This window comes from Protopterus annectens, chromosome 1.part1, assembly GCF_019279795.1.
Source record: "Protopterus annectens isolate FY-2018-M chromosome 1.part1, PAN1.0, whole genome shotgun sequence".
Lineage (NCBI taxonomy): Eukaryota > Metazoa > Chordata > Ceratodontiformes > Protopteridae > Protopterus > Protopterus annectens.
In genome coordinates, this window is record NC_056726.1 from 885,064,253 (window position 1) to 885,083,516 (window position 19,264).

General features: G+C 39.5%; 1 protein-coding gene across 3 annotated transcripts in view; it reads right to left on the reverse strand.

Annotated features, from left to right (window-relative positions):
* The window catches only part of TMEM87B (transmembrane protein 87B), a 1,440,625-nt gene that overhangs the window by 1,375,976 nt on the left and 45,385 nt on the right, over positions 1–19,264 (reverse strand). For all 3 annotated transcript variants that reach the window (XM_044078977.1, XM_044078974.1, XM_044078964.1), the window contains exon 2: positions 4,385–4,445. In XM_044078977.1, coding sequence (XP_043934912.1) covers positions 4,385–4,445 — 61 coding nt within the window. The remainder of the gene's footprint in view (positions 1–4,384; positions 4,446–19,264) is intronic.

Below are 19,264 nucleotides of genomic sequence, written 5' to 3' on the forward strand. Positions count from 1 at the left end.
ACCTACTGCAGGTCTTTGGGATGTGGGAGGAAACCGGAGCACCCGGAGGAAACCCACGCAGCCACAGGGAGGACATGCAGACTCCACACAGAAGGCACCCCAGCCGCGAATCGAACTGGAGAACCTCTTGCTGTGAAGTGACAATGCTAACCGCTGCACCACCATGGCTGCCCCATGCATCCAGACTCAGTAGTGAAACAAAATGCCCTGGATTGTTCATAATGTGCTTAGCCATTGCATTAATGATATTCTGTTTACCTACATTATACTGGTGCTCATAAATCCGCTGCTTAAGATGTTGTTCTGTCTTGCCTATATAAATCCTTGTGCATAATTTGCACATAGCTAAGTAGACTACCCGTTTACTATCGCAGTTAAATTTACCATTGATGTTATATGTACAATTGTTTACCAAAGATTTCCTACCCACCTCATTGTACTTACAAATGTGGCAATGTCAACACTTAAACATACCAGTTAAATACAAGTGATTTCCTTTTAGCTCCCAATAGTCCCTTCAAATTGCAACTTCTTTTAAAGATTAAATCTAGATTCATCACCTAGCTTTTGCTTTACTGCCATATCTTCATTGATTAGAGCCCAATTTTTATTAAGGATATCCCTTAAAAGTCCAGAATCACTGGAATAGGGGGTGATGAAGCTTAAGGTTATACCTAGGCATCTCATGCATACTAGGGGTCCCTGCTAATTCAGGTCTAGCACTTGCTGTAATAGAATTACCATTATCTACCCCATTTGTGTTCAAAATAGCTCGAAGGTGTCCTGAATTTCTTTTTCTAAACCACTTCTGCTATTACTTCATCCACCAATTGTGGGGGATAGGCCAGTATAAGGAACATGTTTCTAAGTAACTCACATTCCCCTGAAATTCCTCATCAACTGTTGCCATCCTCGCAGCTCTCACCAATTGGCCCTTAATAATGGCTTTTTTCTGAAGGTATGAGTGTGAGCTACTAAAATGAAGGAAGGTATTAGAATATGTTGCTTTTCTATACATTTTAGCTACATAACGACTATTAACACAATCCTTCGACAATAGAACATCCAAATAGGTGATAGAATCCAGTGAATTGTAAAAATGATGTTAATTTAGAAATCTCAGTTACAAATCTTGTCCCAACATCACAATCCCCCTTAAGGATTATAAAAATATCATCAAGGTATCGTGTATACCAAAAAACAGAGTCCTTAAACGCAACATGAGAGTACATTTTTTCTCCCAATGGGCCATAACACAGTTCGCAAAACTTCCTCCACATGGTAACCCCATAGCTACTCCTATTTTTTGTAGATAGAAATAATTTTCAAACAAAATAAAATTATTGGACAAACCAATATCCAATAGATGTTCGATCAAGTTTATTTCTTGGGAGTCAGCCTTCTACAGAACACAAAAAAAATAAATAAATAATATCACTCACCCAACTAATACCTACATCCTGGAGTATTACAATATACAAATCCCCAACGTAAACAGTTAGGAAATTATAATTCTCATGAAATTCAAGACTATTTATTGCTAACAAAAAATTCCTGGAATCGACAGATTTGGGATTCAAACTCAAGATACTTCTTTAGTTTAGAATCTACTAATTTAGCACACGTATAAGGTAATCAATCTTTGCCCGTCAACAATGGGTCGAGGGGGGAGGGTTCAAGATCTTTCTGGATTTTTGGTGTATAAAAGATGACTGGAAAACTAGGAGCCATCATGTTTAAATAGTTATGTTTTAAAATTAAAATCTATAGAAAGATAAAAAGCAATGCATATCTGTGTGTGTGTGTGTGTGTGTGTGTGTGTGTGTGTGTGTGTGTGTATATATATGTATATAAATATATATATATATATATATATATATATATATATATATATACACACACACACACACACTTATATTTATATATATTTTAATAATGGTTGATATAAATATTCATATTTTCTATAGAGGGTTTGGAAAGGTTTAAAAATTGCCCAGGGTTTGGAAAGGTTTAAAAATTGCCCATTTTTATTTACTATTTTTAGTTTGCTTTTAAGGTTGGAATCTAGTCATTGTGAATTCCCACGATTTTGAATAACTGATAACAGGAAAATGAACACAGTGATGTAATTTAATCTAATTTACATTTCCTATTTAAATCTGTGTAAATTTTTGTCAATTTGTCTGAAGAAGTTCATTAAAACAAGTGGATGAAAGCCCTAACAGTTATAACGTTGTGATTTGAATTCCTTAGCTATTTCTTGTTTTACAGATTATCGAAGCACTCGTGATTTTACATCACTAAAACAAACTAAAGAAGAGAGCATCTGATGGCTACTCCAGGTTACCTTTCTCTTCTCCACGCAAGCAGCTGCTATAACAGAATTAAACCAGTGTTCCACCTGTATGTACACCAGCTCTGTCAAAAAATAAAAGACCTTGTACCCTTATGCCATTCTCAAACATAAGACATGTCACAAAACACAAACTGATGATTTGAACATGGTCAGAAGAAGGCCAGGCCTGTAACATAATATTTCTTGGAACTTCATAAGCACACACCTCTTCTAGCCAAGCACATTTATGCCATGTTCTCAGGTAATGCCACCCCACTACCACACACAGACACACACCAGCTAGAACCATACATCCACTCACTACTGTTATTTCAGACAGCTTGTTTGTAGGTCAGTTATTCTTTCTTGGGAAAAGAAGTGTTTCCTAACCTGTGTCCTGTTATAGCCCAGTCTTACGTTCCATTTGGAGGATACACATGGATCAAGCAAAAAAGAACTTGCATCTCTATCACGTCACTCCCTTCAAAAGTGCAATCGCTGCTCAGTATGGCCCACAGACCTCTGCTGGTTGTTACATGTTCACTGTTCTACAGAAATGCCGTGAAGCATGTTTTTGCAGCCCAATCTTTGAAGAATTAAATCAAACTGTTTTAAGTTTTGTGAGAGCATTTTAATTCCAAAGCAATCTAAGCTGGACTGCAAAGTGAAGAACAGTCATTTAACAGTAAACTTCATACAGCATGAAAGTTTATTCTGACATCTGGAGCAGAAAGTAACTCAAAACATGATTGCTGCTTCACTCCAGAACAAAAATAACTGATGATATGTACATAGTAATACATGCTCGGCAGCTATGACTCACAAATGAACTCTACGTCAAAACAAACATAATACAGTCAGAATGAAAATTATTTAAATGTTACACTAAGAAAAAGTATGCAAAGGAAGGTGGCTTCTCGCACATACTACTACAACTGAAAGTGAATGCCTGGTGACAACATCTGTGCACATCAGGCATTCAGACCTCTTCCGCAAGTACCAGTTTAGCTTCTACCCAAGCAGAACAATACTTACGGGCAGCTTACAGGTCTAACTCATAATGTTGACATAAATTATATAGCACCACCAATGGTTACTAGCAACAGAAGGGAAAAAGCCAATCTCAAACAAGCTCAGCCACATGCATACTCCAAAATGTAAAACCATTCAGAATGTACATGCAAATCAAACTGCAGAAGCAAACAAATGGAAGCTGTGAAGGCTAAAAACAGGTCAGATTGCAACAGCTTCCCATGTGCTTCTTTAATCCGACAGGAATTTTATTTATTTATTTTTTTTTAATTATTAGCTGATCTTTGTGGACTTTTTTAAATTGCAGTGCAGGCCATGAGGGCAGCAGCAAATGCAATTTACAGGAAAGATGCATAGTGTGCAGTGTGTATTGCTCTAAAAACAGCAATATGCAGCAAAGGACAGACTTGTTAACAAGTTATGGTCCAGAAGTGCACTTCAGTACAGGGAGTCAAATGCACTGCAAAAAAAAGGAAATGACCACATAATGACATTCAGGGGAAACTGGGAAGAGAAACAAGTCACTAATGATATGTAACTGTATGCAAGCTGAACACAGTCAGTCCATCTAGATTTGTATGTAGGGGGAAACTGCACAGCAGTATGCACCCAACTACAAAATGGTGAAAGCATGCTGAATCAGAGCTGCAGACAGCAAGAACACTAGGAGTAGCAACATCAGTCACACACTCTACATTAATTATCAGTATTGCCACTTGCCATAGGTATGTGCAAGGTGAGGGTCTGACATCAAAGAAAAAACATTACCTCCAGAAGGTGACAACTTTGCTGAAAAGGAGACTACCGACAGCTTTAAAAGTATCTCAGGACATTCTATAGATCTTGGTGGATACGTAAATCTCACAAAAAAAAATAGGAAATGAATGGCCTTCCCATATCTGTGAAGACCATGGTATGCATAGTTCTTTCTATTCTAGAGACCCACAAGGCTTTGATAACATAAAAATGGAAAGTACTTGAATATATGAACATCTAAAACAAATAGCATATACTTACTTTTTAGTGTTACATCTGTGTTGTTGAACAAGGTTTTCGTAAATATCACAGGTCCTGAATTCTGAAAACAGAATGGCAAATGTAACTGAAGTTAAAAAAACTTATATGTAAGCTTTTGCAACAGCTATGGTATAATAAAACTGTCTTAACAAGATAAGATAACTGTTTTAAGGATAAGCACAATTCCTAACTGAAATATAAAACCAGCTTAAAGTGTGTGCATAAATGCATGTGTAAAAGATGTATTGAAACATGAGACAATAACAAAAAATGAGCAACTGGTAGAATAAGGGATTAGATACAAAGGTATACATACCAAAGCAATGGTGTACTATTGGTCCTGAAAATACTGGGGCAGCTCCAAAACAAGTATTATGGAAAGAAGTCTTGCTATAGAACACATTTTATTAATTATAAACAAACCTGTGAGGGCATTCTCCCTGATCTATTTACAGCATAGATGTCTAATCACCTTCAAATCTTTTTCAAATTAAGTGAATGTAGGATCCATTATTCTTGAAGACATCAATGTAGAATAGATGTGAGACCCTGAGCTCTACAACTCTTATCCTTTAGTCTGTCTGGAAAAGTCTGATACAAAATTATAGAAACCATGGCAAGGGAGAACAGAAAAAGTTAAAAATAAAAGGCAGCTTGAAGGTTCCTGACTGGATGCTCCGTTCTTCACCTAAAAAAACTTTCAACAGGTACCACGAAAAATATTACAGAGAAACTGTATACTTAAAAGTGATACTTTGTCATATGTGAGAATTCAGAGGGAACACTGGTATATAAATACTGACAGTATAAAATTTAGTGCAGTGAATTAAGAGTAAAAGATGCTAACAAACCTCATCCTGCAGTCACGGATTTGATTCCCTTAAATTTTCTCCTATGTACAGAGTAACTAATCACTTGACCAGACAGTGATCCTGTCAGTAATGGTGCCTAGCTGGCAAGTAAATACAAAAAATAAATTAAATTAGCCCTGACTATCTCGAGGCATTAGCCAGCACTGGTTTCCCTGTGTACCATTCCCCTTCCCCTTAAAGATCTGTTTATCAATGTTACTCTCAGAGTTAACATTGATTGGTGACACTATGAACTTCCACAAAATAAGTTTTGCTGCTAACCATGGATAAACAATGAAATAAAATGTCATGTAAAAAGGGTAAGGCATGGAATAAATCAGTTACAATGTAGCACGGCTAATTATTGTACTTAAATGCAAACACCCATATTTAGGGAACTGCAAAAAAAAAAAATTCTTCCACAATTCTCACATCAGTAAGGCAAGTCTGCCAGGAAGCAGTAATGGTTTGGGCACCTTCCTGCCAGCACTCCTAAACAGCGAAAAACTGTAGTACTCATCTTCAAATCCCAGTATTTTCAACATACATGGACTGTGATCCCATTTAACTTATATCCCCAGAACAGATCTTAATATCCTTTGAGGTAAAAGAAATTGGCCACCTTTACTAACCAGGTAGATCGGCTGGTCCACAGACCCTTTTAAGTCAAGGATAAAAAACACATTACAATATTACTAAGTAAACAACTAAAGACATGGCCCGAATAGTAGCTGACAAACAGAGACCACAGCACTTAGAAAGGCAACATTATGCACAGAGCACCTTGAAAAAATAGCTATCAGGCATTCTATAAAAAAAAAAAAACTGCTCAACAAAAGTAAACAAAACTAAACTAGTCTAATGGAATTAATCCTTCCTTTCTATGTAACAGTCCCTTGTGAAACAGCAATTTCTCAATATAATCTCCAATGCACATTTCAGTTACAGTATTAATACAAAGTATTAATTTAAAACTTAAAGTTCTGTATAACTTATAGAAAGTAATACTTTTATACACATTTAAAATTGCTCAACTTGTCGAGTTTTCTTCTGGTCTTGACATCAGGTTCATCATGTACACAAACTTATTATTTAATGGAATTGACCATATGATTGCACTTACTGTCATTGCATTTGATTTGACGAAGCCCTACCTACTTAGGGGTAAGATAGGTGTCAGTGCAGACTCCCGAGTATTAAAACAGTTATAAACTGAGAATTTTTCCCAAGGCCAAAATACTGCTTTTCTTCTACAGTGGATATAAAGAAAAACCTGTACACACCCCTGTTGAAATGCCAGGTTTTTGTGATACAAAAAAGTGAGACCACAATAACTAATTTCAAAACTTTTCCCACTTTTAATGTGATCTATAACCTGTACAATTTAATTGAAAAACAAATCTGTTAGGGGAAAAATATAAAAAAATAAAAAAATGTATAATAAGCTAGTTGCATAAGTGTGCACACCCTTAACCTAATACTTTACTGAACCACCTTTTGATTTTATTACAGCATTCAGTCTTCTCGGGTACACACCTGCCATCAAATAAAGAGACTCTGATAACCCCAAATAAAGTTCAGCTGTCCTAGTAGGATTTTCCTGACATTTACTCAGTTGCCTGCTACAGCAAAAGCTGTGGTTTGCAAAGTATCAAAGGGATCTCATTGTTGAAAGGCATCAGTCAGGAGAAGGATACAAAAAATTCCACAGCATTGGATATACCATGGAATACAGTGATGACAGTCATCAAAAAGTGGAGAAAATATGAAACAGTGACATTGCAAAGAACTGGACGTCCCTCCAAAATTGATGAAAAGACCAGACGAAAACTGGTCAGGGAGGCTGCCAAGAGACTTACACCAACACTGAAGAAGCTGCAGGAATTTCTGGCAAGTACTGGTTGTGTACTACATGTGACAATCTGCTGTATTCTCCATATGTCTGGACTATGGGGTATGGTTGCAAGACAAAGTCTTTTCTTGCACAGAAAAACATCCAGGCCTGGCTAAAATTTGCAAAACAAAACATCAAGTCTCCCAAAAGCATGTGGGAAAATGTGTTATGGTCTGATGAGACCAAGGTTGAACTTTTTGGCCACAATTCCAATAAGTTTGGTGCAAAAACAACACTTTGCATCACCAAAAAAACATCATCCCCACGGTGAAGCATGGTGGTGGCAGTATCATGCTTTGGGGTTGCTTTTCTTCAGCTGGAACTGGGGCTTTAGTCAAGGTGGAGGGAATTATGAACAGTTCCAAATACCAGTCACTTTTGGTCCAAAACCTTCAGGCATCTGCTAGAAAGATGAAGATGAAGAGGAATTTCACCTTTCAACACGACAATGACCCCAAGCATACATCCAAATCAACAAAAGAATGGCTTCACCAGAAGAAAAGTAAAGTTTTGGAATAGCCCAGCCAGAGCTCAGACCTAAATCCAACATAAAATCTGCAAGGTGACCTGAAGAGGGCTGTGAACAAGAGATGCCCTTGCAATCTGATAGATTTGGAGCACTTTTGCAAGGAAGAGTGGGCAAACATTGTCAAGTCAAGATGTGCCATGCTGATAGACTCCTAACCAAGACTGAATGTTGTAATTAAATCAAAAGGTGCTTCAACAAAGTATAAGTTTAAGGGTGTGCACACACATGCAACCAGCTTATTGTACATTTTTTATTTTTTCCCCCAACAGATTTGTTTTTCAATTGAATTGTACATGTTATAGGTCACATTAAAGATGGGAAAAGTTTTGAAATGATTTATTAGGGGTCATTTTTTATATCACAAAAACCTAACATTTTAACAGGGGTGTGTACATTTTTTATATCCACTGTATATCAGCAGTCACCCAACTACGCTTCGTCTCCCAACACTTTTAATGAACCAAACGATGCTCAAGTTTGCAGTGAGGCAATGATGTCTTCTTGTTCTAAATTGATTTGCTGCTTCCTATAATTTAGCCCTAGATTCACACATTCAGATCAAGAACCTTTTCAACAAATATTCACACATTCGTTGCAGTTTTACAATTTACATATCCTGCTCTGGTGTAGTGCGTGCATGCATACCTACTGACAATGAGCTTTTTTACTGAACCTATTTTTCTTAGTAATGTATTAACAAGATATGAATAACTCTACTTCTCTCAGATAAAGTCAGATCAATACATTATTTACACTTAATGGTCAAGTAGCATTAATGTGCCAAGAGCAAACAGTCCATACAGTCATTTCCCCCATTTCTCCAGATGGATCCATGAAAATACATGCTCATACTCCCATGATGAGAACTACACTTAGCTATGACAGGGATTACAACTGTGGGACATGCTGCAACCTCTACCTCTTATTTTCTGTTGTCATTGCCTGAAGCATGCTAAATCAGGAACTGAAGACAGATTTCCTCATTTAAATTTATTAGGTTCATTGTCACTGAAGGTCATAGCTTATCCTAGAACTAGCATATGTAGAGCCTTTTTCAGGTCTCTTGAAACACATGGTTGCATTTATTTTTTTTTCAAAGAAAAGGTGGTCCTGTTGCTTGACAAAAGCGGTACAAGGTAGGCATTCTCTGTCACAGAATCATACAGTTCCAACATTGTCAGGACTAGCTGCAATTTTGATAACAAAACTATAATATTCAAGGATTATGCCCTGAAAGGCTGCCTTGTATTTGTTAGTACTTGTCCATTTTAATCGTGGCAAATGACTTATCAAATCAGAAATAAGCTAACATACTAGGGGATGTGCATAGTCATTGACAAGTGCATTGTTACAGCACTATCCACACAAAGTACAGTTGTGTACCTACCATAAATGTAGATGTTCGAGTGTATTCACTGTTGCAGTCATTACACTTGGGTTATCCTGCTCGCAGGCTACCTGCAGTAGGCCAGAATTCCAAAGTCCTGGTCCGGCATCGGTTGCAGTCACCTCTTCCCTGTCGTCAGTGCGCCAGGGGTATAAAAGATGCAGCTGACACCATTTTCTTCAGTTTTTCTTGCCCCAGATGTCAGGTGCCCCCAAAAGGGTAGGCTAAAAATTCTGTTCATAAAAAAGCATGCACTAACATAAACATTACCTTCATCTACAAGCAAATACACCACATAGGTTGTATAGAATAGAGAAGTACAGAAGTCCCAGCAATGAAAAGGGGGATGGTGGGAGGGTAACCTGGACTGCAACAGTGAATACACTCAAACATCTACATTTATGGTAGGTACACAACTGTACTATGTTCATCGTGTTTCACTGTTGCAGTCATTACACTTGGGTTGAATCCCAAAGCCGAGGTTGGGTGGCTGGGCCTAAATAGAATTAGGAGTGGCTATGAGGCCCTGCAGAACTGCAGTGGCAAAGCCTGCTCTGGATTTAGAGTAAAGAGATCAGTGCACACTTTTACAAAGCACTACCACTTAAGTCCAAGTTGCAGCCTCCAAATTGTCCTTGGTTGGTACTCCTCTGAGGAAGGCTGCTGAAGTGATTGCTGCTCTGGCTGAATGTGGCCTAATGCCCTTAGGCACTGATTTGCCATGTTGTGAATAGCAGAAACTAATGCAGTGGCCTATCCATTTTGAAACAGTCTGCTTTGAAATAGCTTTTCCTTGCGATCCTGCAGCATATGCCACTAAGAATTGCTCAGTCTTTCTGAAAGCTTTAGTTTTGTCCAAGTAAAAGCATAGCTGTCTGTGTATGTCCAAAGAATGCAGAAGTCTCTCCCCCTTATTCTGTGGGTTTGGATAAAAGGTAGGCAAATTAATGGTTTGATTAAGAGCCACACTGGACACTATCTTAGGCATAAATGTTGGGTTTGTCCTTAGAAAAACCCTGTCCGGATGGAAAATAATAAAAGGTTCCACAGCCATTAGTGCCTGTAACTCTGAGACTCTTCTTGCTGAAGTTATTGCTAGGAGCAGAGCTATTTTCCATGATAAGTATTTTATCTCAGCTGTATTGGCTGGCTCAAAAGGAGGCAGTGTGAGCTTTTCAAAGACAAAATTGAGGTCCCACGCAGGTACTGGAGCTCTCCTTGGAGGTCTTATGTTTTTGGCCCCTCTGAGATACTGCCTTAGCAGTGGATGTGAAAAAATAGGTGGGTCCGTATTGTAATGAGCTGAAATGGCAGAGACATGGATCTTAATTGATTTGAAGGATAGGCCTTTGTCCAGCATCTCAGTTAGGTATTGTAAAATATGAGGAATATTTGGTACAAGCGTGTCCATTCCTTGTGCCTGGTTCCAAGCACAGAATCTCTTCCATTTTTCTGCATAAGATTTTCTGGTGCTGGGCCTCCTGGCCTCCAAAATAACATCCATAACTGCTTTAGAGAGTGGTGTGTTCTGTATGGTTACATTATCTGCCATGCAGACAGATTTAGGGTTCTGAGGTGGCTGTGCAGGATCTGATTGTTTTGTTGGGTCAGCAAATGAGGAATCTGAGGTAATGTCCAGGCTGGGCCTTGAGACAAGCTCTTTAGGATTGGGTACCACTGCTGGCGTGGCCAGCCTGGGGCAATTAGTATCATTTTTGTCTTCTCTTGTCTGACCTTTAGGAGTACCTTGGGGAGGAGAGGCAGTGGAGGGAAAGCATATACTGCAAGGGTTTTCCAGCTGAATGATAGGGCGTCGACTTTCCATGCTTGTTTGTGATAAGTCCTTGTGCAGAATCTCTGTAGTTGGCAGTTGTGAAGGGAGGCAAATAGATCTATGTCTGGGCATCCCCATTTCCCTGTTATCATGCTGAAGATTTGTGGATCTAGTTTCCACTCATGAGGATCCATGAGGTTTCTGCTTCGTCTGCCAGAGTATTTGTCGTTCCTGGCAGGAATTGTGCTTGCAGGTGTATTTGATAAGTCATTGCTGTGTTCCACAAAGTCATGGCTTGTCTGCAGAAGAGGTAGGAATGTGTGCCTCCTTGCTTGTTTATGTACCACATGACTGTAGTATTGTCCGTCTTTATCGGCAGTTGTCCTGGATGAAGTAGATCCTTGGAGGCTGTCAGGGCATTCTGTACAGCTAGCATCTCTTTGTGATTGATATGAAGATGCATTTGGCTTGTGGGCCATGTGCCCTGAATACATTTTTCCTGCCATGTGGGCCCCCCAGGCATAATCTGATTAATCTGTTGTTAGTGTCTGCCTGGCTGTGGGCAAAGTGAATGGCTGTCCCTTGTTGTGGTGACAGGCCTGTGCCCACCTTCGAAACTCCTGTAACAGGCAGGGAATGAGGATAATTAATGTTTCCAGGCTGTGATGATGTTGAGTCCAAACACTTTTTAGATACCATTGAAGTTTCCTCGTATGCAGTCTTGCATATGGAATTAGTAGAATGCAGAATGCCATAAAGCCCAAAGCCTGCAGAATTTTTCTTGCAGATAACTGGGTCTTTGTTGCCATCATTTCAAAGTAAGAAGTCAGTTGCCTTTGTCTGGCGTGAGATAAGCAATCTGTGCAGTTGTATTTAAGCTTGCACCCAGTACCAGTTTTGATTTATTTTCGTTCACTGTGTACCCTAGGCAAATTAGTAATCTTTTTACAAATGCCAGATGCTTCAGTAGAATGTCCTTGTTCTCTGCTTGTATAAGGCAGTCATCCAAGTAGGGATATATTTGTATGCCTCTTTGTCTGCAAAATGCAATTACTGGTGCCAGGCATTTTGTGAAGACTCTGGGCACAGTAGATAAGCCAAAGGGAAGTGCAGAGAATTGGTAGTGCACTAAGCCAGCTATGAATCTGAGGTATCTTCTGCAAGATTGTCTGATTGGGACATGCAGGTATGCCTCTTTTGAAGTCCAAAGTTACAAGCCAAGCCTTCTTGCCCAGCATGGGCAGAAGCTGCTGCAGAGTCAACATTCTGAATTTTGTAACGTCCAGAAAAGTGTTTAGAATAGACAGGTCCAGTATTGGCCTCCAGGCTTTGTCCTTTCTGGGTACCAAGAAATGTCTTTAGTAAAATCCTTGTCCCTGCTCTTGCCGTGGTACTCGTTGAATAGCCCTCATGTCCATGAGGGATGAAACTTGCTTTTGTGCCTCTGCCCATTGATTGTGTGGCAGGTATGGCATACATTTTGTCTTTGGAAGGGTGTGAAAGTGGAACCTGTAGCCCTGAGACACTATATTCAAGACCCATTTGTCCTGGGTGATCATTTGTCAATTTTGTGAAAAAAGTGCTAGTTTTCCCCCTAAGGGTGCTGCCAAAAGATAAGTGTTTGGCATTGGCAGAGGAAAGTCATTGGGACTGTTTCCTGTATGGCTGTGATTGGTCGTCTCCGCTTTTGGAGGTAGAAGCACCCCACTGTTTAGGCCTGTATGAGCCTTAGGGCTGGGATCTTCCTCTAGGGCATCTGTTTCTGCCTCTTTGTGGCCTGTCTGACACTGGAAAGGATCAGTTCTTAGAAGGCCAGTTCCTGATAAATCTGGGTGGCTGTACCTGTAGGAAATCCTTAACTGTCTGCATAGATTTTGCTTTATCCTCCATTTTCTTCAGCACCTCTTCTGCCTTAACACCAAACAAAGTATCATGCTGTAATGGAGCATCCAATAATTTTGCTTTAACATGATCAGGCAGATTCTGTTCCTTTAACCAAGCATGTCTTCTAATGACAGAACCCGTGACAGCGGCCCTGCAAGAGGCCTCCAGTGAATCAAAACCACATTGCAAAGTATGCTTTCCCATTTGTTCAACTGCATGCAATAAATCCTGCATTTCCTTGTTATCAGAACATTCAGAATTTGTCAACATTTTCTGTTTTAGCAGTGATATTAAGTATTTCTGATATTTAAGCATATGAAACTGACAATTTAAAGCCCTTACAGCCAAGGTAGCAGAAGTGTAAACTTTTTTTCCCCCCATGTGTCTAGTGCCCTAGAATCCCTATCAGAGGGGACAGGGTTTTTTGCAGTGGAAGCCTGGACCCCTTTGGGACCCTGAGATATAGTTTCTGGGTCAGCAGCAGGGTTTTTATATAGAAATTTATGAGAGTCTGGAACCCTGTAGTATCTGTCTGGCTTAACAGGTGCAGGGGGTAAAGAGTCAGGAGACAGGGCGGACTCTGAAAATACATCTACAATGTCTAGAACAGGTGGAATAGCAAGAGGTCTGTGCTGAGGTAGTAAAAGAAAAGTCTCTGAGCCTTTTCTTAGATTCTGAGTAATCTTGGCTCTCCCAGTGAAAATGCTCCCTCATGATATGCAGGGTTTCCCCAAAAGAATAATCCTCAGGAGGAGAGGCTGAAGGAACAGATTCTTCAGCATCAGAATCCTCATAGGGAGGAATAGAGTATCCCTGTTCAGAAGAGGAGTCAGAGGAAATGGAAACCTGATCAGAAGAGTCATATTCTGTCTCTTGCCTAGGCCTCTTATCAGGAGGGGGATGGGAACCCCTGATCAAAGTAATTAGGTCTTCAGCCATTTTAAGCATCTGTTTCTTAGGCATGGAAGTCTGTCCAGGAGAATGCTGTACTTGTTTCTTTGTCTTTAGAGCTGTTTTAGTCTTTGCCTTTGAAACTGAGGTTTGCTTGACATACAACTGTGTAGGTCTGAAAACACCCTCAGAAGCCGATGCCTGCTCAGCGGCTCCAGACCCATCTGAGGGAATAGTTTCCAAGTGTCCAATACCATGAGTATCCAGAGGCCTAGTCGGCTCCACGTGGGAGCCGGAATCGGCCTGTGGCTCTGAGGTAGCGGGTGTCAGGGGCTGCGAAAGCGCTTCACTGAGAACCGGCGACTGGCCTTACGGAGGCCTCGTCGGTTTTGGACCTCGGATGCCTGTCCTTTTCCTTGCGTTTTTTATAAACTCCGGTCGTCGGCTGATCAGACGGCATTATATAATTAAATCTTCGGCCACAGTAATGAAAGGCAAAATCTTACTGGCGCTTAATAGTGCATTGGTTAAATCTAGCACAAAACCGACAGCTAGCAACATCGTGGTCTGGGCCTAGGCAAGGAATACAGTAAGAATGAAAATCCTTATGAGGTATTTGCTTCCCACAAGAAATACAGTTGTTAACTTTTTCTGACATCGGTCTGGAGCAAGAAAAAAAGTTTCCCCAACGGATTACTTAGCTTTAATAAAGACTTCGGATCTGAAATTCGATTTGAAAATCTCAGGAGTCGGCCAACCGGCACTTGTGAACTGCTTTTGCTTCGGGCACAGCAAGAAAGATTGGAGAAAATGGTGTCGGCTGCATCTTTTATACCCCTGGCGCACTGACGTCAGGGAAGAGGCAACAGCAACTGACGCTGGACTAGGACTTTGGAATTCAGGCCGACTGCGGGAAGCCTGCCAGCAGGATAACCCAAGTGTAATGACTGCAACATTGAAACACTATGAACATCTGGAACACAGTGTATTAACTTTAAGCTACCACTAATAATAGACAAGTAGAACAAATGTGAAAGATACCACCTATACCATGGTATGGTGGCCATTCAGCCTACAGCTTATATTTATGACCCCAGCTCAAAATGAATGAGCTATGTGATAAAAGCATAACAATACTGCATTTCATGTTAACTGGGCGAAACAGCTCATCTACTTAGTCCATTTTTAATAAAGTGTATTTAACAAGTTATAAGTGCTAGATTACAGTGAAGTCTCAAACACAACTTGCTTACAGTTTATGTCCCCCCCACCCAGAGTCTAGGAAGTCTCATTAGCAACTTTATTGCTCACAAAAGTACCAGTTTTCCTTGTGTTTCAATAACACACACACACACACACACACACACACACACACACACACACCTGCCTCTGTCATATTGTTTTGTCTCAGCTTTAAAGAAATGTTTTTTCACACACTGGTCATACACGTTTGGTTGCATCCCACACTACATTATCAATGATGTATACACACCCAAGACCCTCATAACTCTGCAACAGCTCTCTTAAAAACTTCAGTTGGTGACAAAATTCTAAATGGGATGTTTGGGAAACTGCTCTAGTACTGAATATACACAATTCTGAATTGTCAGTGTCAACTCTGATTTTACAGAAGTCCTTATGAATAACAAGCACCAAAAAATGGCAAGATCCACTCATCACAGAAACAATTTTGACTGTTCTTAATGGACAGTGTTCCCTTTGAACTGCTTTATTCAAGTCTTGTGCATATGCATATTATGATACTGTCTGGTTTAACTACTGTCACAATATAGTTCACCCATGTACAAGACTCAAAGTCAGTAGTTCAAGACAGCACATCAGCCTGATTCACTCAGTCACAAACTCTTTCTTGATTTCCTGTCTCAATAATGCAGGAATCATTCTTGCTGCATGAAGGACATGTCACATTTTTGGATTTAATTTTTAAACCCTACTGAAATGCAGTACAGCCAAGACCCGAGAATAAATCAGCACACTAAATTCAAACGTGTGCTTTTAAAGCTAGAAACAACTACTAAACCTCTCAATTCGCTCATCTTGCTTTGAACAATGGTCTCTACTTAACAAAAGGTAGATTTCAATGTCTCATAGTAAGTTCCAAGAAAGGACTATTAAATTCCTAAATGACAGCATGTAAATTAAGCCTGTGAATTACTGGTATATCTAAACCTTTAGATGGCCTGCAATCTTTATAGGCTTCTCTTGAAATAATATTTAAGATTTTGGGCAAGCTGGCAAATGTGGATAAACTGCTCACAAGATTGGTCTTCATGAGCAAGGTTACAACAAAGCAGTAATAAGGATTTTTCAGGACGACTATTTTTCTCCATGACTGAATTTTTCTTTTTTTTTTGGGGGGGGTGACAATTAACATTTTCAAGACATTCCTGCTAAGGCAGCACAGAAAAGTAGTCCCTTCTCAAAACTTAGGAAATGACTTTGGCAAAAGGGTATTTCAACTAGATTTACTTTTCCAACTGTACCACATGTTGACTATAAAAGGTTCATCATTAATTTGTTACACCTGAGGAAGCTTTGAAGGAATGTAATTCATTAAATGTTCTGCCTTAGACCTCCACTGGATGGGAGGGACTCAACATTTCAAATTTTCTTTGTATTCTTTTCATCTTCTTGCTCCTCTTTTTTTTTGGGGGGGGTACCTTTATGCTGTGTGACTGCAAGTTTTACAGGATATTTCAGATTCTACGAATATGTTTTCACTAAACTATTAAAATGGTCTAAACTACCAAATTTAAAAAATCTTGTGAAACTATTCCTACAAACTAAAAGGGGATTTAGTTTACAAAAGAGACATTAAACTACTTCAAAGCCAAGTGTTTTATGCAGTGTAAAAGCATTTATGAAATACAGTGGATATAAAAAGTGTACACACCCCTGTTAAAATGCCAGGTTTTTGTGGTATAAAAAATGAGACCACAATAAATCATTTCAAAACTTTTTCCACCTTTAATGTGACCCATAATCTGCACAATTCAATTGAAAAACAAATTTGTTAGGGGAAAAAATATAAAAAAATACAAAATGTACAATATGCTGGTTGCATAAGTGTGCACACCCTTAAACTAATGCTTTGAAGTACCTTTTGATTTAATTACAGCATTCAGTCTTCTTGGGTACACACCTGCCATCAAGTAGAGAGACTCTGATTAATCCCAAATAAAAATTCAGCTGTCTAAGCAGGACTTTCTTGACATTTACTCAGTTGCCTGCTACAGCAAAAGCCATGATTCGCAGACAGCTTACAAAGCATCATAGGGATCTCATTGTTGAAAGGTATCAGTCAAGAGAAGGGTACAAAAAAATTTCCACAGCACTGGATATGTCATGGAATAAGCCGCGGTGGTGCAGCGGCAGTGTTGTTGCCTTACAGCAAGAGGTTCTCCCGTTCAATTCTCGGCTGGAGCGCCTTCTGTGTGGAGTCTGCATGTCCTCCCCACGGCAGAGTGGTGTTCAAAAGACATAGAATGGGCGTGCCTTCATTGAAGGTTGGGCGTCGAGCTGGCACCTCTGCACCAGTAAAAAATCTACTGCCAATCATTAGTGGACCGGAGTTCCGCTGTGGCGACCCCTAACCAGGAAAAGCCAAAGAAGAACAACAACAACTGGATATGCCATGGAACACAGTGAAGACAAGCATCAAAACGTGGAGAAAAAATGGAACAACAGTGACACTGCAAAGAAGTGGACAGCCCTCCAAAACTTATGAAAAGACGAGACAGAAACGGTCAAGGAGGCTGCCAAGAGACCTACAGCAACACTAAAGGAGCGGCAGGAATATCTGGCAAGTACTGGCTGTGTACTACATGTGACAACAATCTCCTGTATTCTCCATATGTCTGGACTATGGATAGCATTGCAAGACGGAAGTCTTTTCTTACACAAAAAAAAGATAGGCCTGGCTAAAATTTGCAAAACAATACATCAAGTCTCCCAAAAGCATGTGGGAAAATGTGTTATGATCTGATGAGACCAAGGCTGAACTTTTTGGCCACAATTCCAAAAGGTACGTTTGGTGCAAAAACACTCAGCATCACAAAAAGAGCACCATCCCCATGGTGAAGCATGGTGGTGGCAGTATCATGCTTTCGGTTGCTTTTCTTCAGCTGGAACTGGGGCTTTAGTCAAGGTGGAGGGAAATACCAGTCACTTTTGGCCCAAAACCTTCAGGTGTCTGCTAGAAAGCTGAAGATGAAGAGGAATTTTACCTTTAAAACACAATGACTCCAATCATACATCCAAATCAACAAAAGAATGGTTTCACCAGAAGAAGATTTAAGTTTTAGAATGGCCTAGCCAGAGCCCAGATCTAAATCCAATAGAAACTCTGCGGGGTGACCTAGAGAGGGCGGTGCACAAGAGATGCCCTCGCAATCAGACAGATTTGGAGTGCTTTTGCAAGGAAGAGTGGGCAAATATTGCCAAGTCAAGATGTGCCACGTTGACAGACTCCTACCAAGAAGACTGAATTCTGTAATTAAATCAAAAGGTGCTTCAACAAAATATATTAGTTTAAGGGTGTCCACACACAACAAAGTATTAGTTTAATGGTGTGCACACTTATGCAACCAGCGTATTGTACTTTTTTTTTTTTTTATATTTTTTCCCCAACAGATTTGTTTGTTTTTCAACTGAATTGTACAGGTTATAGGTCACATTAAAGGTGGGAAATGTTTTGAAATTAATTTATTGTGGCCTCATTTTTTTATATCACAAAAACCTGGGTAGCAATTACATGTCTGATGATTATTATGACATTTTTAAAGTTTCCCCAATATGAAAATAACATTTTGTAAGTCAAAATATAGACCCTTTGTATTCACACATGGTTCTACCTATGCTTCTTTTGTACAATATTGGTGTCAGACAAACGTTTACAAAGTTTAAAGGAAATTGCCACCATCTCATTCGTTTTAATTCAACTCTCGAGTTTCTTTTCTCCTTACAATATGCTTCCAGTATTGTTTAGGTACCAAACACCTGCCTGTACTTTCATTTCTTTCTTTTGGAATCAAAGAAAGGGAAAGCCCACCAAATGTTAAGATTAACCTCTCATATACTTGGCAGAGGAATTCTTCTCTCCCTGAACAACATTCCACGGACCCAGGGAAATCTCCATTTTTCCTGACAGGTACTGCCCACAATCTTACATAAGCAATCATTCCTGGAAATATCAACAAGTCCTATTAACAGGGGCAGAGTGACTGTTTTCTATTGCCTTTACTGCAGAGAAAAAGAGAAAGACAAACCACAGTCAATACACTTAAGTTGATAGGGTTACCATCTTTCTCTCTTTCTGTAGCTCATTCCTGATTTACACAGTTCTGTCCTGTGTGTGAGGGAAGGCATGAGAAATTGGCAAAATATCTGGACATTTTACAAGTAAAAATATTTTCTGACCTTTATCTACATGCTGCAGAAGACTGGGATACCACATTTAAGTCATCTTTATACTACTTTATACAATATTAAAGTACTCTTGTGTATGTAAACTTACCGTAATAAGTAGAAATCTGAATGATAACTGATGCAGTAGCCTTAGCTATATGGGTTATATCATGCTAAGGATATATCAGGCAGCTGCATTTGAAAGCTTAAGAGTGCCTTCCATGCACCTGTTAATCAGCTTAA